Source organism: Protopterus annectens, chromosome 1.part2, assembly GCF_019279795.1.
Source record: "Protopterus annectens isolate FY-2018-M chromosome 1.part2, PAN1.0, whole genome shotgun sequence".
In the NCBI taxonomy this organism is placed as follows: domain Eukaryota; kingdom Metazoa; phylum Chordata; order Ceratodontiformes; family Protopteridae; genus Protopterus; species Protopterus annectens.
The window spans coordinates 403,037,431-403,062,403 of record NC_056727.1 but is presented as its reverse complement, the minus strand read 5'-3'; the positions used below and the strand labels follow the sequence as shown (position 1 = coordinate 403,062,403).

At 37.1% G+C, this 24,973-nt stretch overlaps 1 protein-coding gene across 1 annotated transcript in view; it reads right to left on the bottom strand.

The window, feature by feature from the left end:
• Nucleotides 1-24,973, bottom strand: part of ANKEF1 (ankyrin repeat and EF-hand domain containing 1) — a 1,352,638-nt gene that overhangs the window by 127,408 nt on the left and 1,200,257 nt on the right. The window contains exon 9 of the mRNA XM_044056684.1: nt 8,442-8,585. Within this exon, the coding sequence (XP_043912619.1) occupies nt 8,442-8,585 (144 nt within the window). The remainder of the gene's footprint in view (nt 1-8,441; nt 8,586-24,973) is intronic.

Below are 24,973 nucleotides of genomic sequence, written 5' to 3'. Positions count from 1 at the left end.
ACATAGCGAGACAGGTTTAAAAAGCAACGCAGATCTCCGTTGCTTTTTTTAAAGCTGTCTCGCTATGTTAAACTCCTTTAACATAGCGACACAGTGTGTAAAAAGCAACGGAGATCTTGCGATCTCCGTTGCTTTTTTTTTAAACCTGTCTCGCTATATTAAATGGGTTTAACATAGCGAGACAGCTTTAAAATAAGTAACGGAGATCTCCGTTGCTTATTTTAAAGCTGTCTCGCTATGTTAAACCCATTTAACATAGCAAAACAGTAAAAAGCAACAGAGATCTTGCGTTCTCCGTTGCTTTTGCCCACAGCTCTGATGTACTGCGTAGGCATGCGCAGTACATCAGAACTGCCGCGGAATATCAGACAGCTGCGGAAGGGCAGCAAAGAGGCATTATACAATGCCATTATTTAAGAAAAGTAATTATTTCTTTTCTTAAATAATGTCATTATAATAACAATAACCACTTCTGGGTGTGGGTATCGGGGATTTAACCACGGTTGTCTTTGTTTGGTCCCTCGGGCTTCGCCCTCGGGACCAAACCATGCCAACCGTGGTTAAATCCCGCATTACCCACACCCAGGCATGGGTTATTGCTATATTAAGTGACTCCAGAACATATACTTTGGTCAATTCACAGAAACTGGATCAACATATTCAAGGTATTTATAATCGACTGCATTCAATGCTTACTGAAGGAGTTATAATTCATGATGAATTTGAATTTTTTAAGATTGAACATCCCACTATTCCATCTATTAGTGGACTTCCCAAGGTGCATATGAATTTACTGAATCCTCCATTTCGCCCAATAATGGCTTACAGAGACTATGTCTTTGTTTGTAGAAAAAGAATTAAGGAGTATACTTCTTTCTATACCTACAGTATTACGAGATACAGATGATTTTTTAAGCAAGTTTAAGCTTGCTACATCTTCAGCATGTAACTCATCACCTCTTTTACTGGCAACCCTGGATGTCACAAGTTTGTTTACATGTATACCAAATGAAATAGGATTAGAAACAGTCAGAACATTAGTAAGTAATAAAGATGGTCCAGAATCAGTGGAAGTAATTTGCTCCTTATTAGAGATGGTACTGGATAATAATTTCTTTACATATGGTCAAGACATCTATTGGCAATGATGGGGGCTTCCCATCAGCACACCCTGTGCCAATAGTTATGCTAACATAGTATTATCAGAATGGGAAAGACATTTCATTCTACGTTCCTCGAACTCATGGTATCGTTGTGTGAAGTACTATGGTCACTTTGTAGATGACCTTTTTCTGCTATGGGAAGGTGAAGAATGCCAGTTCAGATCCTTTGTATAGTATTTGAATAGTACAACCACATACCTAAAATTTCCAAGTGCTTGTTCACCATCAGAGATCAATTTTCTTGATGTCCATATATATAGAAGCAATGAAGGCAATTATGAAACTTCTTTATTCCACAAATCAACTTGGAAAAATCACTACCTTCATAGGAACAGCATGCACCCTAGGCATGTGACTAAAAACATCATGAAAAATGAGATGACAAGAATTGAAAAAAGGTGCACTAGGAAAGAAGTAGTTGAAGTTGAAACTAAGAATCTTAAGAGATGCTTATTGGAACGTGGATACTCTATGAAAGAGGTTAACCCCGACCTAACGAGATTGGGAGATTGTACTGGTGTAAATTCTAATAGGCACGATACAACTCTAGCAATTACAGCAGATAGAGGTGGTGAGCAAACTATAGCCACTGGAGTGGCCAGCAATCATCAACTACCATTGAGATTGATGTTAACATATAGCACTGATAATCAACAAATAAAAGAAGTCATAGCTAAGTTTTGGCCCATATTGTCTCAGGATTCTAAACTCTGCAATATAGTGGGGTCCAAACCTCGCTTTAGGTATAAAAACAAGAAAAATATCAAGAGGTTCTTATGTAACAAGGATGGTTTTACAAGAAAGAAATTATTAGGTAAAAAAGGCACCTTCCCATGTGGAAATTGTATGGCGTGCCGCCATATTGATAAAAGAAATTCTTTTATACATCCTATTTCCTCTAAGGAGTTTTATTTCAACTGTAAGGTAACATGCAACACTAAAAATATAGTGTACCTAGCTACTTGTAACAACTGTACCAGTTTTTATGTGGGTAAGACGAACCAATTATTCAAAAGAAGGATATCACGGCATTTAAATGATGTTCGCAAACTTGATACTCATAATGCACTTGTGGCACATATTAAAGAATTTCCTAATCATGGTTTTAGTTTTAAAGCCATTGAACATGTGATACCTAATATTAAAAGAGGCAATATTACTAACGTAACAGAACTTAGTGAGGCAACATGGATCGTCAACTTGCAAGCTGATAGATTTCCTGGATTAAATGCCTATGTACCTATAAAACCTGTATTAAAAACCAGAAGACCAAAGATCTATTCATAAAATATCCTTATACACGAGTAAAAATCTTTTCATCAGAAGAGATGGAGCATTAGTATAAGTATTACATACTTGTGACTGAAAGTCATGACAGTATTATTAAGTTTTGACATTTGGTATTATTTTCAGCAGTCCGACTATATATTCCCTATATTGCCACTCAAAGAGATAGAAGGTGTGCTAACTTTGAAAATTTTATTTTGCTATGGAACAAATGACACACATATCTAAATTTTGGATGAAGTTCATCGAAGAATATGAACAAATAGAAAGATATGACAACATTATCAAGTTTTGACATCCTTAATTACTATCAGCAGTCCTGCTTTTTATATATATTCCTTATATTGTAATTCAGGGAGATATAAGGTTTGTTAACCTTGAAAGCCTTATCTTGATTTTGGAATAAGTGATTTACATATATCTCTATTTTGGATGATATATGTCGAAGAATATGAATAAATCCCCACAAGTTTATATCCATTAAACTTATCTCATTGCATTAGTAAGGAAGCTGTATATATCTCAGATATGTGCATCGCTATACCTTAGTCGACAGGCAAATGAAAGAACAACTAATATGCATATAAAGCATACACCTCTTTTATAGTATTGTTTGCTTTCCGATTAACAGCAATTTGATCGATGTCATCACCTTTAATTTCTGTTACTACCGTGCATGATTTCTACCAGTGATCAAACTAAAAGGCAGCATTGTTCATTGAAATTTATTGGTGTGTTGCCTATAACTTTATCCCCTTAATGTCACTTGAAGGAGCGAAAGGCACGCTGACTTTCGAAAGCTTTTGTTTCAGTAGAATTGGCACCAGAAATTTCTGATTTTGAATATCAATGCTGAAGAATATACGTAAATAAATCTATATAAGCTAATATTTTAAAATTAGTTTTTTCTTCTGATAGAACTCATACTGTATTCGTTACAGCTTTGCACGTTATATGTTTTTAAACATCTGATTGGTTTAGAAAGATGGTCGGACACCTCATTTGAATGCAAGGTATACACCTCTTTCCTTGGAGAATCATCTGATATTTAATTGGCCACAATTCATCTGATGCTTTAACCTTAGAACTTCAGTCAAGTTTATGGATGACAGTTGTTAGCAAATTATTGGTTAAGAACATAGTGATTGAGCACCTCTTTTGCATAGAAGATGTATCGTTGTTTAAGGCGCCATAATTGGTGCATGATCATTGGTTACAAGTTTGTTTAAAAGTTCAGCATCTTTTTCACCCCCTTACAATCTGAAGAAGGTGAAAACCGAAAGCGCTTATCATGTATTTGGGGTCCTTTGCTTTGGAATTTTATATCCATTCTTGTAAACGCATTTAAACAGCAGTATTTCATCACCATTTGGTTTCCTTAAAGGCGAAGATCTATTTGCGGATGATTTTGCTTGTAAAAATATTTTTGGATAACAGGTTCGCATTGACATCTAGAGGACGCAATATTGTTATTTTTGGAACTTTTTATCCTTTCTCTACATGGAGCAATTTGTGAGTACTTATCACTGAAAAAGAGCAGTTTATACAGTCAATGACAAGGACTGAAAAAGACTTTGTTTATTGAGCATTATTTGTGTGCTCTTTTTGTCACTGACAAAGTTTTTACCAAGCAATTCTGCTTGTTTTATTTAAATAAACAAACTTATAAGATTTTATCTGATTTTGTGTCTGCACATTATTGGCCATGGTGCAACAGTTTGATTTTTTTTCGTGCTTGGATTCTACTTTCTGTTGCCTTAGTAGTGAGGATTCATTCATTTATTATTATAATATTATGTACCATGGCACACACTATGAAGATGTAGGCACATGTGCCTGGAGACTACTGCAAGGCTCCACCAGATATGTCCAAGCAGTCATCCACGGTTCCAGTGCATAGCCAGCATCTCCCACCAGGTGGGCATTTGGGATGTCCCCCATGGCAAATAACCGATACAGCTGTGAGGCATGCCAGATGTGGGAGTTGTGATAGCTTCCAGGACTGCCAGCACACACATCCATGATAATGCCCTGGGCATTGCACACAACCTGGCAGTTGATGGAGAGGTATCCCTTGCGGTTTATGTAGTGCCTACCCTGCTCACCGGTGGTGACTTAATGTGTATGTGCGTGCAGTCTATTGCACCCAGTACCTCTGGGTATTTTGCCACATGGTGGAAGAGACGCATATCACTGGCTAACTCCTCCTGCGTTCAGTGGAAATATATGTGCTCACTGGCATGTGGTAACATGGCATCCAGGAACTGGTGTAGTACTCTGCATGCTGATGCCTGTGAGATCCCCATGATATCCCTAGTTGGTCTTTGAAAGGTACCTGTAGCTAGTATTCTCAGGCTGACACATACATTCATATCCACTGGGATGGGTTCCCCTCTGTTTGTTCTGGCTCTGAAGCATGGCTGGCACAGCTCCACAAGTTGCTGTCGGATATCCCTGTCCACCCTGTAATGCTCTACTATTTCCAGATCATGTAGCCCCTGGTAGGTTACCCTGGATCTGAACACTCTCCTCCTCCCCTGGTGCCTGAGCTGGTTGTGTGCATCATCCTGCACACCACCTTCAGTCTCCAATGCATGCTGGTGGACCAAAGCTATGGCAGCCCCTAATATGTACATAATAAAAGTTCCCCGTCTGTATACACCAGTGGTGCAGAGTGTATGGGAATACACAAATGTGTGTGAGGTGCTTTCACACTTTATAGTATTGTGCTATGGATGCTGCTGATGTCAGTGGGTGTGTATGAGCTATTCCAGCTGCAGTGTGTCTTAATTATGGGTTTTGCAATGAGTACTGCAAGTGTGGGTCTTTACTGTGGAGATCTACTTGCCTGCCTTAATTAATCTGTTGCCCTTTAATTCACTTGTAGACCTGGATCCCCTCCCATTATCAGGCAGGCATCCCCCTGCCATCTTTCTTGTTTTGTACTTTCCCTACCCAGTCATGGAAAAATGTGTCTTGTAGCTGATATACTGCATATCGGCTTTGTTCTGCTTTGACACTTTACTGTTTTCTTTGCAGTACAGCCCTTCCCCTTCCCTGTTCTGCAGGTAGCTGCTTGCAGCCTTGTTAGCTGTTGTCAATGGCCCACTGTAGGCTCCTAGGTGTTAATTAGTCATTTGTAATCCAATTTCACTGCTGCAGCATTTCCTCATTTCTTTCCTATATCCTTCCTGTTTCAGCTGCAGTGCGCGCCATGCATACCCATTTACCAGGTTTACGCGCATTTTCATCTCCGTTCACATGCATACTCGGTTACCTTGTGTACTCTCAGCTAAGCACAGCTATGGTCAATTCGACACACCCCTATCCTGCAGTCTTTCCTAGCTAGGGGCAGACTGGTTTAGCAATGCTCCAATGTTCTTACAGCAATGGCGACACACCCCTCTCTTGATGTCATCTTTATCTCAAGGGCACACCTCGGTGTTATAACGCTACGCTATGAGGTGCATCTTTACACCAGCGGGGAATCTGCAAGTCACTATTATTTCCCTCATTTGCATGGCATTGCCTACTAATTCCTAGCTACTGCGCATAACACTGTCACTGCCCCTTAGCAACCCTTGCGTCATAAGTATGGTGTAGCAGGCCTGCCATTGACTATTATAGGGAAATCATGATATGTGTTTCATTGCGGTTTTATTCTATATTTTTATATATTCCTTGTGATCCCTTTTGCGCACCACTGCTCTGCCCTTCCACGTCATGATAGCACGACTATATATATTAAATGTTACTTTTAGATTTTGTATATGTTTTTTTTATGCCAATGGCTATATATTTAGCCATTGGCATATATTAACAATATAATACATGTGTTTGGTCGGCTGTCATGGCTCCAATTTTATGTTTGCAAAAATGTAAATCGTTTTCTACGGTTTACATTTCTGCATGCTTACACTACACCTGCACCACTTCCTGAATCACTACGTACCTTAATTTGCATGCTACACTGCTGCACATGTGGTAATTAGCATACAAGGCTCGGGAGCTGTGCGGGTGTAGCATATGCAGGTAGTGCACGTGGAAACAGCTCGTACCTGAATCGCTCAGCGGCCAACTTTGGTGTTAGAATGCCGATACTACGCCTGCACCTGGCGCAAGCTTCATGAATCCCAGGGTTGGTGTTTGAAAAAATACATTTACCACATTCTTTATACCCGACTCCTGTCAGAGTTAATTAAGTATGTTTAAAATGTAATGGCAGTGTGTGACTAGTTTAAATACCTCAAACATATGTTCATTCATAAAGCAGATAGTTACCGTCTTCTGTACTATAAGGAAAATCATACTATTTATTTGCTTTGCATTTCTGCCTGGCTAAGTATGGTAGCAATGAGACAGAATTATTAGATGTGTGATGGTCTAGTGGACAAACGGGAAAAAATATTTATATCATATATGGGTCTCACATGAATTAAGGAAAACAAGGATTTCCTTCCTCCATTTTTAAAAAGGGTGGGAGGATGACATAATGGTTAAGGTGTTTACCTTAAAGACACAAGGTGCAGGGTTTGATTCTCACATGGGGTAACTGGCTAGGCTTCAAATGGCCGAAAAAGGGCAGTTAGCCTAGTGCTAATCTATGAATCTATGAAAAATTAATTTCATTAAATCAGAGATTGAGGGATTTGGGAAGAAATGGAAGGAAAAGAGTCAAAAAAGGTACATTTGTACATCCTGACAAGGCAAGACTGGGTGCTAATTAATGGAAAAGACCTAAGTTGTGATATTTCAGGCATGAGCCAATGGCCATTGTATCCTAGCTAACCCTCCTCAGGCAGCTTTGTATACTGTGGTTCTGCTACTGAGAGAGATAAAGCTGTGACCCAGTGGTATGAGTTTAATTAGCAGCTCAGGTACTTGCTGAATTCTACATAGGGAGAGAATGATGAGGGTTTAACCTGCACACTTCTCTTCCTATGGAGGAATGAAGTGATGCACTGGTGTGATTGGACTATTTTGTCGCCCCAGTGGAGAGCAGGGCTCATAATGGTAGTAGGAGCTAAGGACATATTGCAGCCAGGCTAACATTGTGGGCAATCTTGGCAGACAGAATTGTTTGTTGAAAAAAAGTGGCCCATGAACAAAAGCCAGCATGCAGGGGGTAGGTCTTCCAATACCTCAGTACAGTACATTGCTCTGAGAGTGACAGTGGCTGCTGTCAGGCTCGCTTTCTTGTGTGAGAGCCTGGCATTTTCAATTTTTAGTCGGTCATTTCTGACAAAACATATGAGAATAGACAGCATTGGAGGCTGAACTTAGGAGAGTAATACTGCTTAAGATGTCAGACCACAAGGTGTAATGTGTAAACTCAAGGCAAAAAAATGCTTTGAATATTGTTGTGTGTCATTATGCATGGGACTAGTCTCTATTTTGACAAACTGGTTACAATCAATTCCCATGGAATACCAAGAAATGGACTGAGTTTCAGGGTTGTCCAAGCTTCTGAATATTGTATGGTACTTGACCTGCTCTACATCTCTGAAAAGTGACTATATAACTCTTTAGCACCTTCCAGTCTTTTCTTAGACTTGCACTTACAGTATTCATTTTCTCTTTATGTGACATACTTGCTGATTTAGAAATATGTATGAAGTTCTCAGCAAATGAGGAGAATGGGGAATTCTACATACTTTATGAAAGAACCACTACTGAAGAAGTTCACCTTATCCATTTTTAATTAAAATCAGTTATCCTCTTAGAAGAATGTGCTAATTTGTAACAATTTTAAATCTGAAAGTTTAGACTGAGCTGCACACAAAAATCTGTGATGTATAAAAACACTTATCCATGAATCTGAGCCAGTGACATTAATTATGTCACATAATAACTCTAAGTAGCACTTCTTGAACCAGATACAGTGTCTGTTTTTCAGATAATATTTTAAGACATGGAAAAATATTTCAGTCACCATATGCTTCTCGGTAAGCAATAAAATTGCTCATGTTAATCAAGATGGAGTATGCTTACCGATCTTGGCACATAGGTGATGTCTATTTTCTTGGTTGCTCCTTCAGCTATTAAAGCATTTTGATGTATCACACTGTCTTTGAGTAAGTCCTTCTTCTGTTCTGCTTGTTGCTGTATTGGAGAGCCCGCAGTTATCATTTGTAGCTGTTGATTCAATATAAAACATAATATTTTAAAAGCAAACACAAAAATATACCCAGTGGAAGTTTAAAGCAAAAACAATTTTATTGCCTTTTAATAATTTATTTATTTATTTTTTATTTATTTATTTATTTGACATTTGTTTACCGAGGTGGACTGACTGGGTCTACAGAACCCATTTTCAGCAGAGGCCTGGAGAGAAATGCTCCGCATACAGTACAATACAAACACAGTATAATCTGATACAATAAAGATTACATTAGAAATACTATACAAAAATAAGTAGAAAGAACAAACTGCTACAAGATGTTGCAATATATTCCTACACATATAGACAATTATATACAGTTAAAAATATTACAGACAGTAATAGTCACTCTCACCATCCATGATGTAGATAGTGTCCAAAAAAATAGTATGTAGGCAGTGCAATGTGTGACATTGACTGTTATAGTACATGCAAAATAGAATGTTAGTTTCAGTTAGCAAAACAGCAGCCAGAAAGTTAGTGATGCAGATAGATAGCGAGAGAGAGTTAAGAAGAAGAGAAGCAATAAAGCCTGAGCAGTAGCTTAAGGATATGGTATAGAAGCAGAGAAGGAGTTAGAAGAGCTTTAGGATCTTACAGTCTCTGAGGGACTGAAATGTGACAGAAGAGGAAGACCTGAGCCTTAGGCAGGCTTTATACAGGAGTAGAGCCATGTACTTTTGAGATGATTTTTTAAAGAGGCTTTGAAATGGGTTAGGCCTGGCATAGACGTGGTAGCTAGAGGTAGTGAATTCATGTCCACTGTATAGAGAAAGAGTATGAATACAGAGAGTGACCAGGTTTTCTTGTGGGTTTTGAGATAGCTAAGAGATTTTTGTCTTCTGATCATAGGGGTCAATTTGGTGTGTAAGGTGTGACTAGATTGTTTAGTGCAGGACAGGCAGTAGGCTTGAAAATAAGATTGTGTAAGGTGGATAGCTGAATAAAGGCAAGCTGGTTGGGGAGTTCAAGCCAGTTTAATTCTAGGTGTGGTTTACAGTGGTGTATGTGATATTTAAAGTTTGTGCCAAACTTTGCAACTTTGTTGTATCACTGTTCCAACTTGCCTAGGGTAGAATTTTGTAAGTTAGTTAAGAGAGGGGCACCATAAAGAAGGGAGGGAAGTAAAATGTTTGATAGTTTTGGTTGCTGCAGCAAAGAAATGTTGGTGTCTTTATAAGAGTCTATTAAGTAATAAAATAGACACAGATTTGCTATTTTATTGTTTACATTTTTAACTTAGACTTTTCTTATTCTCTTTTCTTGCCTTCAAAAGTCGAAGGAAGAGGTGCAAATTAAATGCAATAGTCTGGAAATGCATCTTTTGTAGCTAAATTATCTATAATGAAATATGCTTTTAAAATGATTTAAGGATAAAGGAGAAGAGATCCCCTAAAACCATCATCCATTACTAAAATATATCAATATTAATACAACCATTTCCAATTCTACACAAGAAAAATCATTAGTAATCAAAATACTCTGCAAGTGGGCAATTAAGTGATCCTACATTTAGTGAAATGAATGTGCTAATGTGCTAGTCCACAGTCACCAGGTTAATACACATACCTGTGCTACTACTACTTTTGATTTGACTATCAAACCAAGGGCTGGAACATTGGCTAGGGAAGAAATAGCACTAAACAATGCTGATTCAGCCTTATAGAAAGATCTATTATGTTCATTTCTGACTGGAAAAATGGTACTCCATCTCTAGAAAGCATCTGTAGAGAAGCATGAGCAAACTTAAATGTCTGCAACTACTTGGAATAGCATGACCTTAAGGCCAGGAAAGTGAAAAAAGTTAAGGCATTAATTAAAACAAATTCCTACCAACCATACTACATCAGGTGTTGACAACTATCTCTCACTTTTACCTGTGGAATGGAGTAAAGTGATCAACACTGGGATCAGAGAATCAGTCATAAATCATCTAAGGGATGCAGGACCCAAAAGAAGATCTAAACCAATGACTATCAATGTAATAGCCTTTCCATAAAATGTATTCTATCACTATGCATTTAGCAGTTGTGCATTCCGTCTCAGTACTATTGCTGTTGTAAGGTCTGACAGTTTGTAATTTTAGCTTTATGACAACAATTATAATAGCACTATTGCAATAAAACTGTATAGTATACTGCTCCATGTTTGCATATGAATTGTAAGAACTGTAGTATGCGAGCTTATGTCCATAAGCAGTAAACAAAAGAGCACACCGATGTATATTCTTACATGAAAGCTAGCTTGCCCTTTTATTGCCACTGGAATATTTACACTACCAGGCAAGGCGAGGTTTTACTGTAACTCTCTTTTACCTCCAAAAATAAGAGTAGAAATGACATGCGGTATAAAGCAGTTTTAAGAAGCGTTTTATTAATGTGGCACAGCACAACTGTTATTTATCAGGGAAGCACATAACAGAAATAAGAACTGCTTGCATGTAAACTGATACAGGTCATCAAAGATAAATTAGCAATTTCAAAGATAAGGTTCACGCTGCAGTGTAATAAAAATGTAATGGTATCTATGACTGAAATAATCAATAAAAGACTGACAATAAGTAAGAAACAATGCCCAAAGGGATGGATGTTACAGGGGAAATAATGTCCTCCTAGCATTTCAAAGTTGTTTTAGTGTATGCAATCGTTGTTGGTGGTGGATGCATATTATATCTAAAATAAACTTTATGTAAGCATTTAATAATGTCTGCAGACACACACATGGGCACATGCACACACAGACACAAACACACACAGTGAGCTGAATACACATTATATCACACACACATAAACGCACGCACATAGATGCAGAGAGAGACACACAGACACATACATATACACAGAAACAAACACACAGATTCAGAGGCACAGATAGTCTCACACATGTATGCATAGAAACACACACACACACACACAGGGTTCCTATTACATAAGCAAATGCTAGAACTAGCGAATGCTCATTTGTCAAACCCAAATGCACGAAACCAGAGAATATCAAAGAAAGTTCTCCAGACATTGCTGTTTTCTTTACTGTGGTGTGATCTCGAAGTTGGTATATTTAAGCTGGGGGGGTGTGTGGGGGCAAAGTCCCCCAGTTTATGTTGCCTATACATTTTTTTTCCCTGGGAAAAAAATTGCTGATCTGTTCCTTCGACTTTTTGTGGTTTCATGCATTTGGGTTCGATAATAGATCATTCGCTATTTCTAGCATTCGATCATATAATATGAACCCACACACACATACACACACACACACACACACACGTACCTTTCAGCAGTCCCTGATTTACATAATGTGCCAGATTTAATTCATACATTGCTCTGTTCCTTAAAAAAATATTTGATTTATTGTTAAATCTCAAATGATTACTTTCACTCAGTAAATCCATACATTATAGTCTTATTGTTCACAAAAAGCATATTAATGCAAAACTGTTTGGTCTTTCAACTTTTTAAGTGAATTCAGGAAATATTTAAATATTTAAAAAATGTCCCTGATTTTTGGCTTTCATACCTCCATTATTGTTGTCGTTGTCTAGAATTCTTGAGCAAAGAAGTTGAGATGCATGTGCTTTATCTCTCTCTTGCTCTCTCTCTCTCTCTCTCTCACACACACACACACACACACACACACACACACACACACACACACACACACACACACACACACACACACACACACACTCTCTCTCTCACATGAATATACAAAACCGCATTACTTTTGCTTTATTTTTTCCCACTCCTGCTACTTTTGGGTTTTTAAGCCATGGTTAGTAAGGGGAAAGTAAAATGGTAAGTTCTAGTAACTGCTGCTGTAGTTGTCATTTGTTATAGTTTTCTTTTCACTTATTTTTTATAATCACTAAACTGCCATTATTAGCAAGCATAAACAAGATGGCATAGTTTTTTTTATTTATTTTTTTTATTTTTATTTTTTTGCCAGTCCATGCTTCACAATGGCTTAATATGCTGCTATGGATTATCAGGGATGATATTGGGCTCTTCTTGTGCATTCCTACCCTGTTGGAGAACATCTGTTAATTATTTTGCTACCTAAAAAGAGTCCTCAAACTATTTTGTTTTCTTTACCCACTTTGAGATAGTCATGAAGAAGGCTAAGTAAAACAAACCCATTTTTTGATAATACTGACATGTCTTGCCCTTTAGGCTGCCTTTTAAAACCAGTAAATGAATATTCTGACCGCAGTACTTGATTGCAACATAGAAATCCACAGAATGGTATTTATTATTGGAAACTGCACTTCAAATATATTCCGGAATTCAAAACGACTCATAAATGCTGACAAGAACTTATTACATTCTTATTTTCTTTGAACATATATATCCCCTTCATATGATCAAAGTTCTCTAAACTCGAAAGTCATAAACTCGAAACCAGAATCTTGAATTTAGAGAAACTCGAACATATGAAAGGGACAAAAAAAAAATTAACACCTTTCAAATGTTTTCGCAGGGGGGCTTCACCCCCCCTGCACCCCCCACACCCCACTACTTAAATATACCTACTCCGAGATCGCACTATAGTGAAGGAAAGGGGAAATCTCCCATTCCGCGCTATACGCGTAAGCGCAAAATGGAAGATTTTCCATTTCCCCGCTAGTGTGGTCACGGAACATTCACATTTAAACTGCCAGGGTACAGGGGGACGTGGACCCCTGCAATAAGGTAAGTTAACGTTTTATTTTTCTAAACCTCAGGCTCCCATTCACAATTTTGAGTGAATGGAAGTCGAGATTCTGGTCTCGAGATTATGAATGTTGAGCTTCCATCCATTCGATCTTGTTTAGGGGAACTATATATATATATATATATGCTGGAAGAGAGAAAAAATCACAGGGAAACATATAGTGTACCTTTAAGAAGAAGGGAAGTAACATGGGACAATAAGTCATGCAACTTGGTTTTAACACTTGAGAGTAAAGCTGTGAAGAAGCAACATGTCTAACTGCTAAGTTAATATTTTGCCTGTATTTTTAAGTCATGGAGACATTAATTTGCTTTCTCCAACTGTTGCTTTGTTGATGCTCGAGAGGTAAAAAAGTTATCCTTTCCTTTTGCTGTCCAGCTTTTTGTGAACAGTATTTCAATGTGTATTTTTAGCTGTCTTCTATAAATCCTGTCTCTGTAAATTTATTTCAGTAGGACAGCTAGCCCGTTGGTTGAGAATTTCAGAAAATATGTATTTGTCTTTCATTTGCAAATTTCTCAAAATCATTTTTTGAGAATTGATGCTTGATGTGGCAATAAATTATAGCTTCAACATGTCTTAAACTGCTGGGGTGCCTGTCAAAAAACTGAAAGCCCTTAATCAAAAAATCTGAGCTGTATCTCTCTGCCAGTGGCCCCAGTGACAAACCAAAGTAAGTCCAGTTTGTCACATTTCTTTGTGTTGCAGGCAAAAGTTTGATCAAATTATTTTATATTTCTGCTCTATCTAAAGAAGAAAGATGCAGTCTGGTAGTGCTGGAAGTAACATTCCAGGCATTCTGTGAATCAAATAAGAATATGCCCTATGCATATCTAACTGAACTGAGGAATAAACCACATGATTCTAAGTTTGTGTAACTATATGATTCATTACTCAAACATAAAATTTTGTGTGGCAGAAGAAACAACTACATAAGAAACAGGCTATTGAGAAAAGTACATATGATACTTGAGAAAGCAATAGAGGTGTATTACGTAAATACACTATTGAATGTGATGTTAAAATCTCTATCTGAGAGCATGAAAAGTATGTATGACTGACAATGATCCTGAGAATAAGAAGAAAAGAAGGCCTAAAAGCTAGAAAATAATCAAAATAAACACTTAAGTCCCAACACATATTTTCCCAACAAAATGTCCAAGATGATGCCTTTTAACAAATCAACAAAAAAGAACCATATTCAGAGCATATGACTGGACTGCAGACAGCTTCCAATATGAGGTATTTTGTGAAAGAATTAACAGCAGTACATATTATTGAAATTTAATTACCATTCAAAATGTGTTAACAGACTGGACAAAGCAATCAGCATGCCTGTTCTAAATACAACCTTACCCACAGGAACAAGACTATCTAAAAACAAACCAAGTCACACCAGTCTCTGCAGCTGTAGCTACTAAAAAAACATAAAAATACAGTCACTATATTATATTCTATATAGTAAGTTGTAGATATAAACCCAACCATTAAGCTACAAAACACAAACAACTGCTCGTCAGAGTAGAAAAATATACAATAATAAAAAAATACTCAAGGGACACTAGGAGTGTCCATGCATTCTTATGTGAATAGCTTAATGGATATGCACTACTGAGACCCTTAAAGACAAAAATATCACAAACTGTAATCAGGCAAATGTACTGTGAATGTATCAGCATGTACATACCTTACATATGTGCAGTGTATCAGCTGCATATCCACTATACAAAAGAAGAGGAGGATTAAAGCACATTCATACAAAGAGATTATTTTTAGAAAAGGTAATACATTTCTTTCTTAAACGATGGCATAGCATAATAGCAATAATGCATGCCCATTTGAGGTAATGCAAGATTCACCCACAGTCAGTTGTTTGGCTTCACTCTGCTAATCACCTTCGTATTTTGTGGGTAAAGGCAACATTATCCATACCAGGATAAGAGTTTTTGCTAAAAATTATGCTGCAGGCAATGCAGCCCTGCTAAAATTAATTCTAGTTGGATCCTAAAATGTTTAATTTGTATTTAACACAACAAAAGGTAGTACAAAGGGCCTTGTGGCAGGCAGATACTCATTTTCTTGGTTAAAAGAAACAAAATGTTTACCAGCTTTTCCGTAAAGATGACTCTTTCTGGTATGGGAAAAGGATGAAAGAAATGATTTGCCAAGCTTGGACTTAAGACAATTAAGGCAGTGAAATCCCCATGATGATGTCTAGACCACAGACCTCTTCCACTGCTGAATTAATGGCATCCTTCTATTATGTTTTCTTGATCTCATTCAGAAGTTTAAGTACTCTTTGAAGGAAAAGGTAAATTAAATGTTGCCTATGCTTTAAGCTGAAAAGCAAAGTGACTTTAAACTTGGATGAAGAACTTTGCCTTGCTGGTGAGTTAACGTCTTATGTAGAGGGAGTGAAAGAGAAGGAAATGAGCTGAGCTGCATTTGACAGAATTAGGATTATCTTGGCCAAACTAGAGGTATAATGATCAATTTTGTATTGCTCTGCTTGGCTTTTAGAAGCATTTCCAGAATCAGTGACACCAGAGGGAAGGCATACGTCAGATCTTGAGTTGAGGAAAGTAAAACTCTATCCAGCCACCAAGTAGTGTGCTACTGTTTAATTAGCAAACAGAATCTGAAAAGCTGAGTGTTCAGACAAGTAGCAAATAAGCCTACTTTGTACATGCCCCAGAGAGTTAAATTTAGTTGAAAAAATGATGTGCTTTTGTGCCTTATGTTTTGTAGGGACACAGCTGGTAATGGAGTCTACCAATAGATTCTGTTCCCCTGGCAGATGCACTGCTTTCAAGAATAGGCTGGTTTAAACTGTCTACTGCCAGGATAACACTGCTTCCCTACTCATCTGCTAAGACATCCTCTCTTTCCTTTTTTTTTTTTAATCTAACAAATCAGCGGGTCAGTCGAATAGCCTTGGCTGATTGTCAACAAAAGATTCTAGTTCTCTAGTATTTGGTGTAGTTGTCATTATTTATAAGATAATGTGAAGAGATTTCTCCTGTGGAAACCATCAACTCTACACCAAGATGTTTTTGAAGTAGATTCCTCATATATAATTTGAGGAATCTCCTTTTAAATGATGTTGAGGAAGAAGTAATATAACTGAAATTCCCATTGATAAGCTGTGGAGATCATGCCATCAAAGAAACTCCCACTATTAGTGAATTCAGGAGAGAAGTCAAAGTTTCTAGAGAACCTGATACTGAATTCCAGAAATTATTTAATATGCATTGAGGATTTTTCATGTGAAGTCATGCATAGGCCACCATCATGATACAAGATGACACGTGCCTCAGAGCCCTGAGAAAGAATAGTTCTTTAATTGTTTGAAATTAAAGGGCATCCTACATGAAACTTTGCATTTCTTGTACTAAACACACACACATTTAGGCATGTTTACTATACCCAAACAAGTCACCATCTGCAAGTGTTTAGGTTGTACTTTTTGTAGTCTATAGTTAATCTCAACATTTGAAAAAGTCTCCAAGTGCTGCTTCAAGACTTGTTGAATCTGAACTATTATGAGACAGTCATCCAAGCAAGGAAAGAGAAATATTTGCAGGTGAGCAGATACTGGAGTGAAATATTATGCAAATATTATTGTGGCTGTGGACAGATCAAGTGGGAGAGGGGGAAAACTAAAGTAAAAATGTGCTACTTAGGAATCTTGTATATTTTCTTTGAGAAATTCTTACTAAGATTTGAAGGCAAGTATCATTGTTGCTTAGAGCTGCATAAAGAAATTTAGGATAACAAAGTGTTTAATGTCATCATTCTCAACCTCTCTATCACAATGAATTTGTTCTGCTTTGTTAGGCCTAGTACAGATCTCCACATTTCACCGTCCTGAGACTAGAAGTAGGCTGTAATAAATGGTTAACCATTTCTGATGGTGGGGTTTCAGGCATAACAGAAAAACAAAAATTCTGCTGCGTAACCTTCAAAATGGTTATTTATAAATTCTATATATTCTGCAATATGCCAAAAAAGAAAGGAAGAAAGAAAGAAATATGCCTCCAAGAAGTGTGGATAAGGAGAATTAAAGTATGGTCACATGCTGTGATCATTGAACTCTTAGATCTTATAGACTTTTAGGACCCTACCCACTTCAATTTTGATTACTTGCCTTCCTTGTCTATAACAGGCTGTGTAGACAGGCCTGGGCTGAGTTTACAGATCCTTAATTGCTTGTCAATGCTGCCTTTAAGCTAATTTGTCAAACATGACTGGATACGTATTCTAAAGGCAGAGGATACTTTGGGAAAGATATCTGTCCGGTCAAAAGGTTCTATTAATAATTCAGTGCAGATTTACATCCTTAGATTGAGTATCGGAAGTACTGCCAGATTTCTGAATATGCAACAGTTCTTACAGAACTGAGCATTTTTGCCTTATGCACCAAACACAGACTGCTTCATAAGAGTCTATAAAAGAATGAGTACAGTGATAGAGCTTTTAAAATATCTGTGTAGCTTAAGGAGCTCATATCTAATATTTTTGTCAAGAATCTTTACTTTTGGATAGGTATCTGCTGAAGGGGGCATTATATTTTATTATAGATTGGATTATGAATAAGTAGAGGGGCAATGACTTGCTTAGATCTGGGGGCTATAATTTACTAATTAGTTGGACTAGGCAAAAGTATTTCCTAATGCTAGTTGCTATATGGTAGTCAAAGGAAAGTTAATTGTCCATGCATGTGCCAAGGTCTCTAATGATGGCTCTAACTTTGAGGGTTCTTCTCTCTGCCGTAGTTACTGAGGCATTCATGCTTCCCAAAGTGGAAATAGTGCATTTTTTTTTCATTTAGCTTCAGTCATGGTCTTCACACCAGGATTTATTGTAGGCTAGTCCCTTTTGTAGGATATGGATATCTTCTAAACACTTTGTAACTGCTCAGAGTTTGTAGTTGTGAAATATAGTGGGCAGGACCTTTGGTCCTTGGATCTTTTTCACTGCCCACAAATAATTTATCAACATCTGATGGCTACCAGGGGTATGGTTTCTTGAGACACAAAACTGGTATCAAACAGATTAAAGTACCTACCAGATCTTACTCTTATACCAGCTCAACTGGAGCCTCAGCCGAGTATACATCCACCTTTCACTTTAACTAATCTCCTGTTCCTCTACTGAAACTCTTAATTGCTATGCTACCAAAGTAGTTATCCATCAAATAGTCATTAATAATTTCTAAGTATCTCTCTTTTAACTTTATTCACATACTATCCTTTCTCATTTATACACTTATTCTTTTCTTTACTAACCAATCCTTCACTCTCTCATCTCTGACACTCTTTGTCAACTTATTAATAATCCATTTCTCAACTAACCATTGCCTTTTTTCTCTCTTTTGAATTCATGCATTTTCTTACATATCTTACTACTCTCTCTCTCTTCACCTTTTCTAATTTAAACAAATTAAGCTTTGTTCTCTCACTACAGAATCGTATTATTTCTTTGGTTACTCTATATTATATTGCATTGTATTATGCTTGTAAAAATGACCACCATTATAACTTTGTTATGTTGTATTGTACTCTTAAAAATGAAAATGTATATCAAATGTTCATATTTGCCATTGTTTTGCTTTAAATGTCAGAACTTTTCCAGCAAATGTAAATGGAATTCCGAATTTTTAATAAGGCCGGAGGGGTACTTCCATTGTCTTTTTGCCCATTTGCTGGACATGTTTAATAGACAAGGTCTCGAGTTTCTTGAACTGCTAATTGTCAATTATGACAAGCAAATGAATGAACTGCAAGTACAACTTGAGACTCTTAACAGGGAGATCAAAACAGATCCAGAGTTCAGTAGATATGAATATGATTTTAAAAGAATTTTTTCCAGCATAGATTCTCTTATTGTAAAGATTATGGGCACTAAAACAAGTAAATTGCCATTATGGCATTTTGGGAGAGGACAATTCTCTTTCAGAACCAAATTTTCAAAGAAAAAGTAGGTTGGTACATTAGGTACCAAGATGACATATTTTTCATCTTTAAAGGTGAAGAAAGGGAAGCAACCCAATTGGTCGAGGCGATGACACATTTTACCAATTTTTTTTTAATTTACTTTCCAATTTAATAGCCAGACCATCAACTTCCTAGACATAAGGCTTTATAAGGATGGAATACATAATAGATATGCAACACAAATATACAGGAAAGTATTCCATCTGCTTTCTACACTTCCATAGTAATCACCCATACCATCAGAAAAGAGCAGTTGTTAAAGGACAGTTGGTAAGGGCTTCAAAAAGGATTTCTAGAGATGATGGATTCTTCAAAGAATGTGATAAACATAGAAATATGCTCATTAAATGGGCGTACCCAGATTCCTTTACTGACCACCTTATCATGGAAGTAAAAAGAAAAAGAGAGAGAGAGGTTACTTCAAGCCCATTTTGTCAAGAGGTCATTTTCTAGAGGAGTTAGTTCCTTGTTCACCAACTCATTCTGTTAATGAGGAATCTATAAATAGGAATATTTCAAACAACTATGTTATCAATTTTTTAACTCAATATTCTACTAATGCTGTAGGTTTCAAGAATGTTCTAATTAACAACTGGAATTTTATCTTAGAAGACCGTTCAATCATGAATGCTTTAGGGATGAGGCCCTTGGTGACCTATAAAAGAGGACTTAATTTAAAGGCACTATTAGAAGCGCCTAGTATCACCTATAGTCAATCTTGGGGTATGCATAAATGTGGACGATGCCATTATTGTCGGTACATTAAGACAGGTACACATGTACTAATTTGTGGGATTAAATATATCATCAAGGGTAAATTTACCTGTGAAAGCCAAGGTATAGTTTATTTGGCTACCTGTCACCAGTGTCCAGTTTTTTATTTGGGCAAGACAGACCACCCCTTTAAACAGCATATATATAAACATCTATATAGTATTTCTAGTAATATCAGTACTGATGCCTTAGCTAGACATATAGCTGAGTTTCAGTCCCACAGTTTTCAATTTATGGTGGGCGACTATGTTGAAAGAAACATTAGGGGTGGTCCATGGGTGCTTAAGCTTGAAGAAAGAGAATTAATGTGGCAGCCTCCAGACCAATGCACACACCTATCCTGGACTTAATGAGACATGCTCCATTAAAAGTCTCAAAGTTAAAAGCACTAGATAGGTGATGTTTGATTTGGTAATGAATCAAGTTTCAGTACGTGTATGTATACGAATACTCAAATTTGATCAAAGTATTTTAAATTATGTCTATTATCATTATTAATATTAGTACGTACATGATCTTTTTTAATAGTTTAGATATGATTATTTTAGTAAAAATATATTTCTGCACTATGAATTAGAATTTTAAGAGAGATCCTGGTATGTTCCTTTAAGTAACAATGAATTTTCTTGGGATTAAGTAATTTATGTAATTAATTGGTAATCGCCTCACAGATAGACGTTATCCTGTTCAGTTCTCAACTACAGCGTCTTCTGTGTGGAGACATGCGTGAATGGGCGTACCTTCATTGAAGGTTGTGCGTCAGAGCTGGCAACTCGGCACGTAAAAATCTACTGCCAATCATTAGCGGACCGAAGTTCCGCTGTGGCAACCCCTAACCGGGAAAAGCCAAAAGACACAACATCATGTAATTAATTGGTAAGACAATGATGCTTTTTAAGCCTTTGCATTTTGGGAAATAATGGCTGAAGAAGTACATTACATTTGGTGTACGAAAGCGCTAACATTAAATTTTTTGTGTGTGGTTTACCATTTTTGCCTTAATTTTTGTATGTCACCAGTTTGTTTTCGAATTTGATGATATAATTAATCTAAACAAAAGTGGCATCTCCAAGGAGGAATCTGTAGATTGAGACAAAGTGTCATTGTGAGTAAAGTCTGGTTCAAACAGTGAGTCAATCCACTAAAAAAACTTCCTATCCTGTTAGAGTTTTGGACGCAAGCACCCATAAGTTTCTTCTTCATTGCCCCACCAGAGACAGTACTAGTAAAGTGTTTTTAATTTCTGCTTTTCTGGTAGATGTATGCTAATCCTGTTGAGGTGTCAAAATAGACTGCTGTGTATAGGCAGATTCTTGAACTATGCATAACTGTTTCCATGCAAACTGTTTAATAAATTAAGTAGTTCATTTATTTATTTCCATTTGTTCATTGTGACAATCCACATGATCAGAATTTCATTTTCTGTAGAGGCCCAGGAAAAAAGCTACACAAATTATGGTACAAATTTACATCATACAATAGAGTAACAGAGAGTTAAGAATATGGTAATAAATGCATACATTGGCACATATATTAGTGAAGTTCAATACGGAGTATGCATAAAAGAGGTGGAATATATTTTAAAGTGGTAGAGAGAGTGAAAGATAAAGAAGGGAGTTGAACAATGCAGTGAATATGGAAGGATAAAAAATAGAAGAATTTAGAAAACTGAAATAGGAGTATGGATGTTTAAATATACATATAGGTTGGTGAGTTGGTACAGCAATATTGATGAGGGAGTGGGGGATGGTTAGTATGGGTCTATATCACATAGTTGAAGTCTTATAACTTTGAACATGTAATGTTCGAAACATTATGTTCGAAGTTACAAATCTTCAACTGTGGATAAAAAAAAAAATAAAAAAAAAAAAATTGGAAAACAAAATAAACTGTTTTAAGTAGGGGGCAAGCCGCCCTGCACCCCCCATACCCCCCGCTACTTAAATATACCAACTCCGACATCACACCCTATTGAACAAAATGGAAACCTCCTCTTATGGAGATTTCCATTCAGACACTCACACTTTTACAAATTTGAACTTATGGTCTTGACCATATGAGGTTTAAACTTGTAAAAGTTTGACTACGTGATGGGAACCTGGTTTGTATTACTAATGTACATTTTCAGGTACAAAGTTATGACTATATGAAAACTAGGTTAGTTTTTAGGTTTTCAAAAAAATCTATGTTGACTAGTTTGGTTTTTTTTTTGTCTGAGGGGGCAGGTGAAATGGGTTTCATAATTTCACTACATAAGCACTGTACAGTGAGTTGCCATAGAAATTGTTTGAATTAGATACTTGTCAAAGGTTCATAGTTTATGATCTGAGGTTTCGATTCGGGATATATTTTTTAACAATGATGGCTATAAGTGGATAAATCGTGGTTCTTAGTGGTTTCCCAAGTAGTAGCACCAAATGGACCATAAGAACTGATGAGCAGTCTGAAGAACCTGATATGGTTACAGCAGAGTCTTTCCTCAGCAGCTGAGGAAAAGAGGAAGCCAGCATCAAGGCTGAAGCATACCATATCAATTTTCTCTTCTAGTGGATCAGGGAAAGAACAAACAAGGTGCCAGGACCCAGGTCCATGGATATACTGAAAAAAAATGTCTGACATGCAAGTAGTGAAGGCTTGGTCTTCCTGACTAAAAAAAAATGTTGTGAGGTAAAATGTTTTAGTGATGACCACCAGAAACAGCAGTCCAAGCCACTAGCAATCAATTTGGACAGAAAAGTTAAAATATTCCACAATGGGGTACTTATCTGCCCAATTTTCAAAATGAGCTAGCCAACCTTTGATCTCTCAAAGTCACAAAACAGAGTGCTCTTTGATGTCAAGCAAGTTCTGAAGGTTTGGCACCCTAGACAGTGGCTTTATACCTCACTATTTAAGCTTTGTAGTGTCACAGCATGTGGAAGGTGCCCTAAAGATTTGGAAGCTGGGCATTTATCCAGTCCTTGGTAGGATATGTCCTCTATAGCTTAGGCTACTACAGCAATGATCAAATGATGAGCATCACTTTTTTCCATGAAAATAACTTTAAATCAGCCTAGTGAACTGGTTTAAATGGAAAAAAGTTTAAAGTTCTCCAAAACAGAATTAAGATCCCATGAAGAAGCAACCTGTTTTCTGGATGGAGGAGTATATACCACCCCTTTCTGCAACTGTTTCATTTGTGATAGAGAAGAAATGGCAGGATCCATGGGTAGACAAGCAGGGATGGCTGAAAGGTGAATCTTAATGGAAGAATAAGGAAGACTAGGCAATGCTTATACAGATAATGAAGAACCAATATGAATCTAAGCTCTGAAATGATATTGGTTATTGACTTAGCACCAACTATAAAATCATTTTTTTACTTAGCCTTTTATGGTTTTCTAGTATTAGGTTTCTTAGCCTTATTTAAAACCTGATGCACATCCTCAGAGAAGAAGTGCCTAAAATATATCAAAAAGTATATCAATCAGACAATATTTCAAAGATGTTGAAGGTTTGGGTGAATCACAGAAACTTGTCTGGTGTGAATAAGTACATCCTGTGAGGAAGCTTGTGGTAACTGCCTCTGGTCATTTTCAAGAGAAGGGATGGTGATGATGTGAGGTAGTGCCAGCTATGCCAAGAGAAGGAGGGAGTGGATGTGCAACATATGCCAGCATAGCTAGCTAGAGTTTTGTAAAGAATTATATGCCATTTGTATATCAAACTGATTTATACAGGTGCACGTGCCGAAAATGTATTTGTAAAGCTGCTTGTGTTAAAAAAATGTACCAACAGTGGGTCCTGCTGGACAGAAAAGAAATATACCTTTATGTCAGACTATATTGTAACCATTGAGATGAATATATTGTAACAGAGGATCCTGGAAGAGAGGAGGTTAATCTCAGAACAGCTAACATTGAAAGAGAGTCTGAAATTAAATTATCTGGTTTAGGCCATAAAGATTTTATCTTACAGTTTTGATCGCAAGCAGAGAAAAATTGTCTGTGAAAACCAGGACTAGGAACCTTACTGTATTGTCCTTAGGGGTGAACTAATTGCTACGCTGGAAGGGTGGAAGTTTTTGAAATGGTTTAATAGCTTCCAGATGCTAAAACACATCTTAGCAAAGCTCTATGTGAGTGTATGGTAACACATATGTGCAGAATTCTGGCTCAGTTTCTAGTAAAGGAGGTAGTGTGGGAACCAGAAGTCAAGTGATCAGATGTATGTGATGTCATTCTGTAATCCAGCATTGAAATGATGTTTTAATACTAAATGAGACATAACTCTCAGGGCAGTCTGTTTTTGAAACCTGACAAAGAAAAATCACTCACCCACTTCATCTTGCTTTGCTCTGGTAAGTAATCAGGGAATAGTAATTCTTTTGATCAGTCAGGAAAATACAGTGAGATTACTTAATTGTTTTTCTGTATCTGTATGAATCGGGTTTATATTAGAACACTGAAGTTTCAAAACTTTGAATGTTCTAATATCGACCCCTATTCAGTGAAAGCTGAAAACATTGAACATACAGAACAGCAATTTTTTTCCTAGGGAAAAAATTTGCTGTTCCAAAACACATACACACAACACAAACACACCAAACAAATAGCAATCCACACACATACACCTAAAATCTTACACGTAAGCCTACACTAAACTATACACACACCACTACTATCCACTTACCTTAACCCAAACCCTAACTCACCCGCACCCTAACCCTAACTCACCTAACCCACCCTAACCCTCAAGTCCACACAATTGCACACATACCTAACCCATGCCCTAACCCTAACTCACCTAACCCGCCCTAACCCTCATGTCCACACAATTGCACACATACCTAACCCGCACGCTAACCCTAACTAACCTAACCCGCACTCAATCGCACACTTACCTGA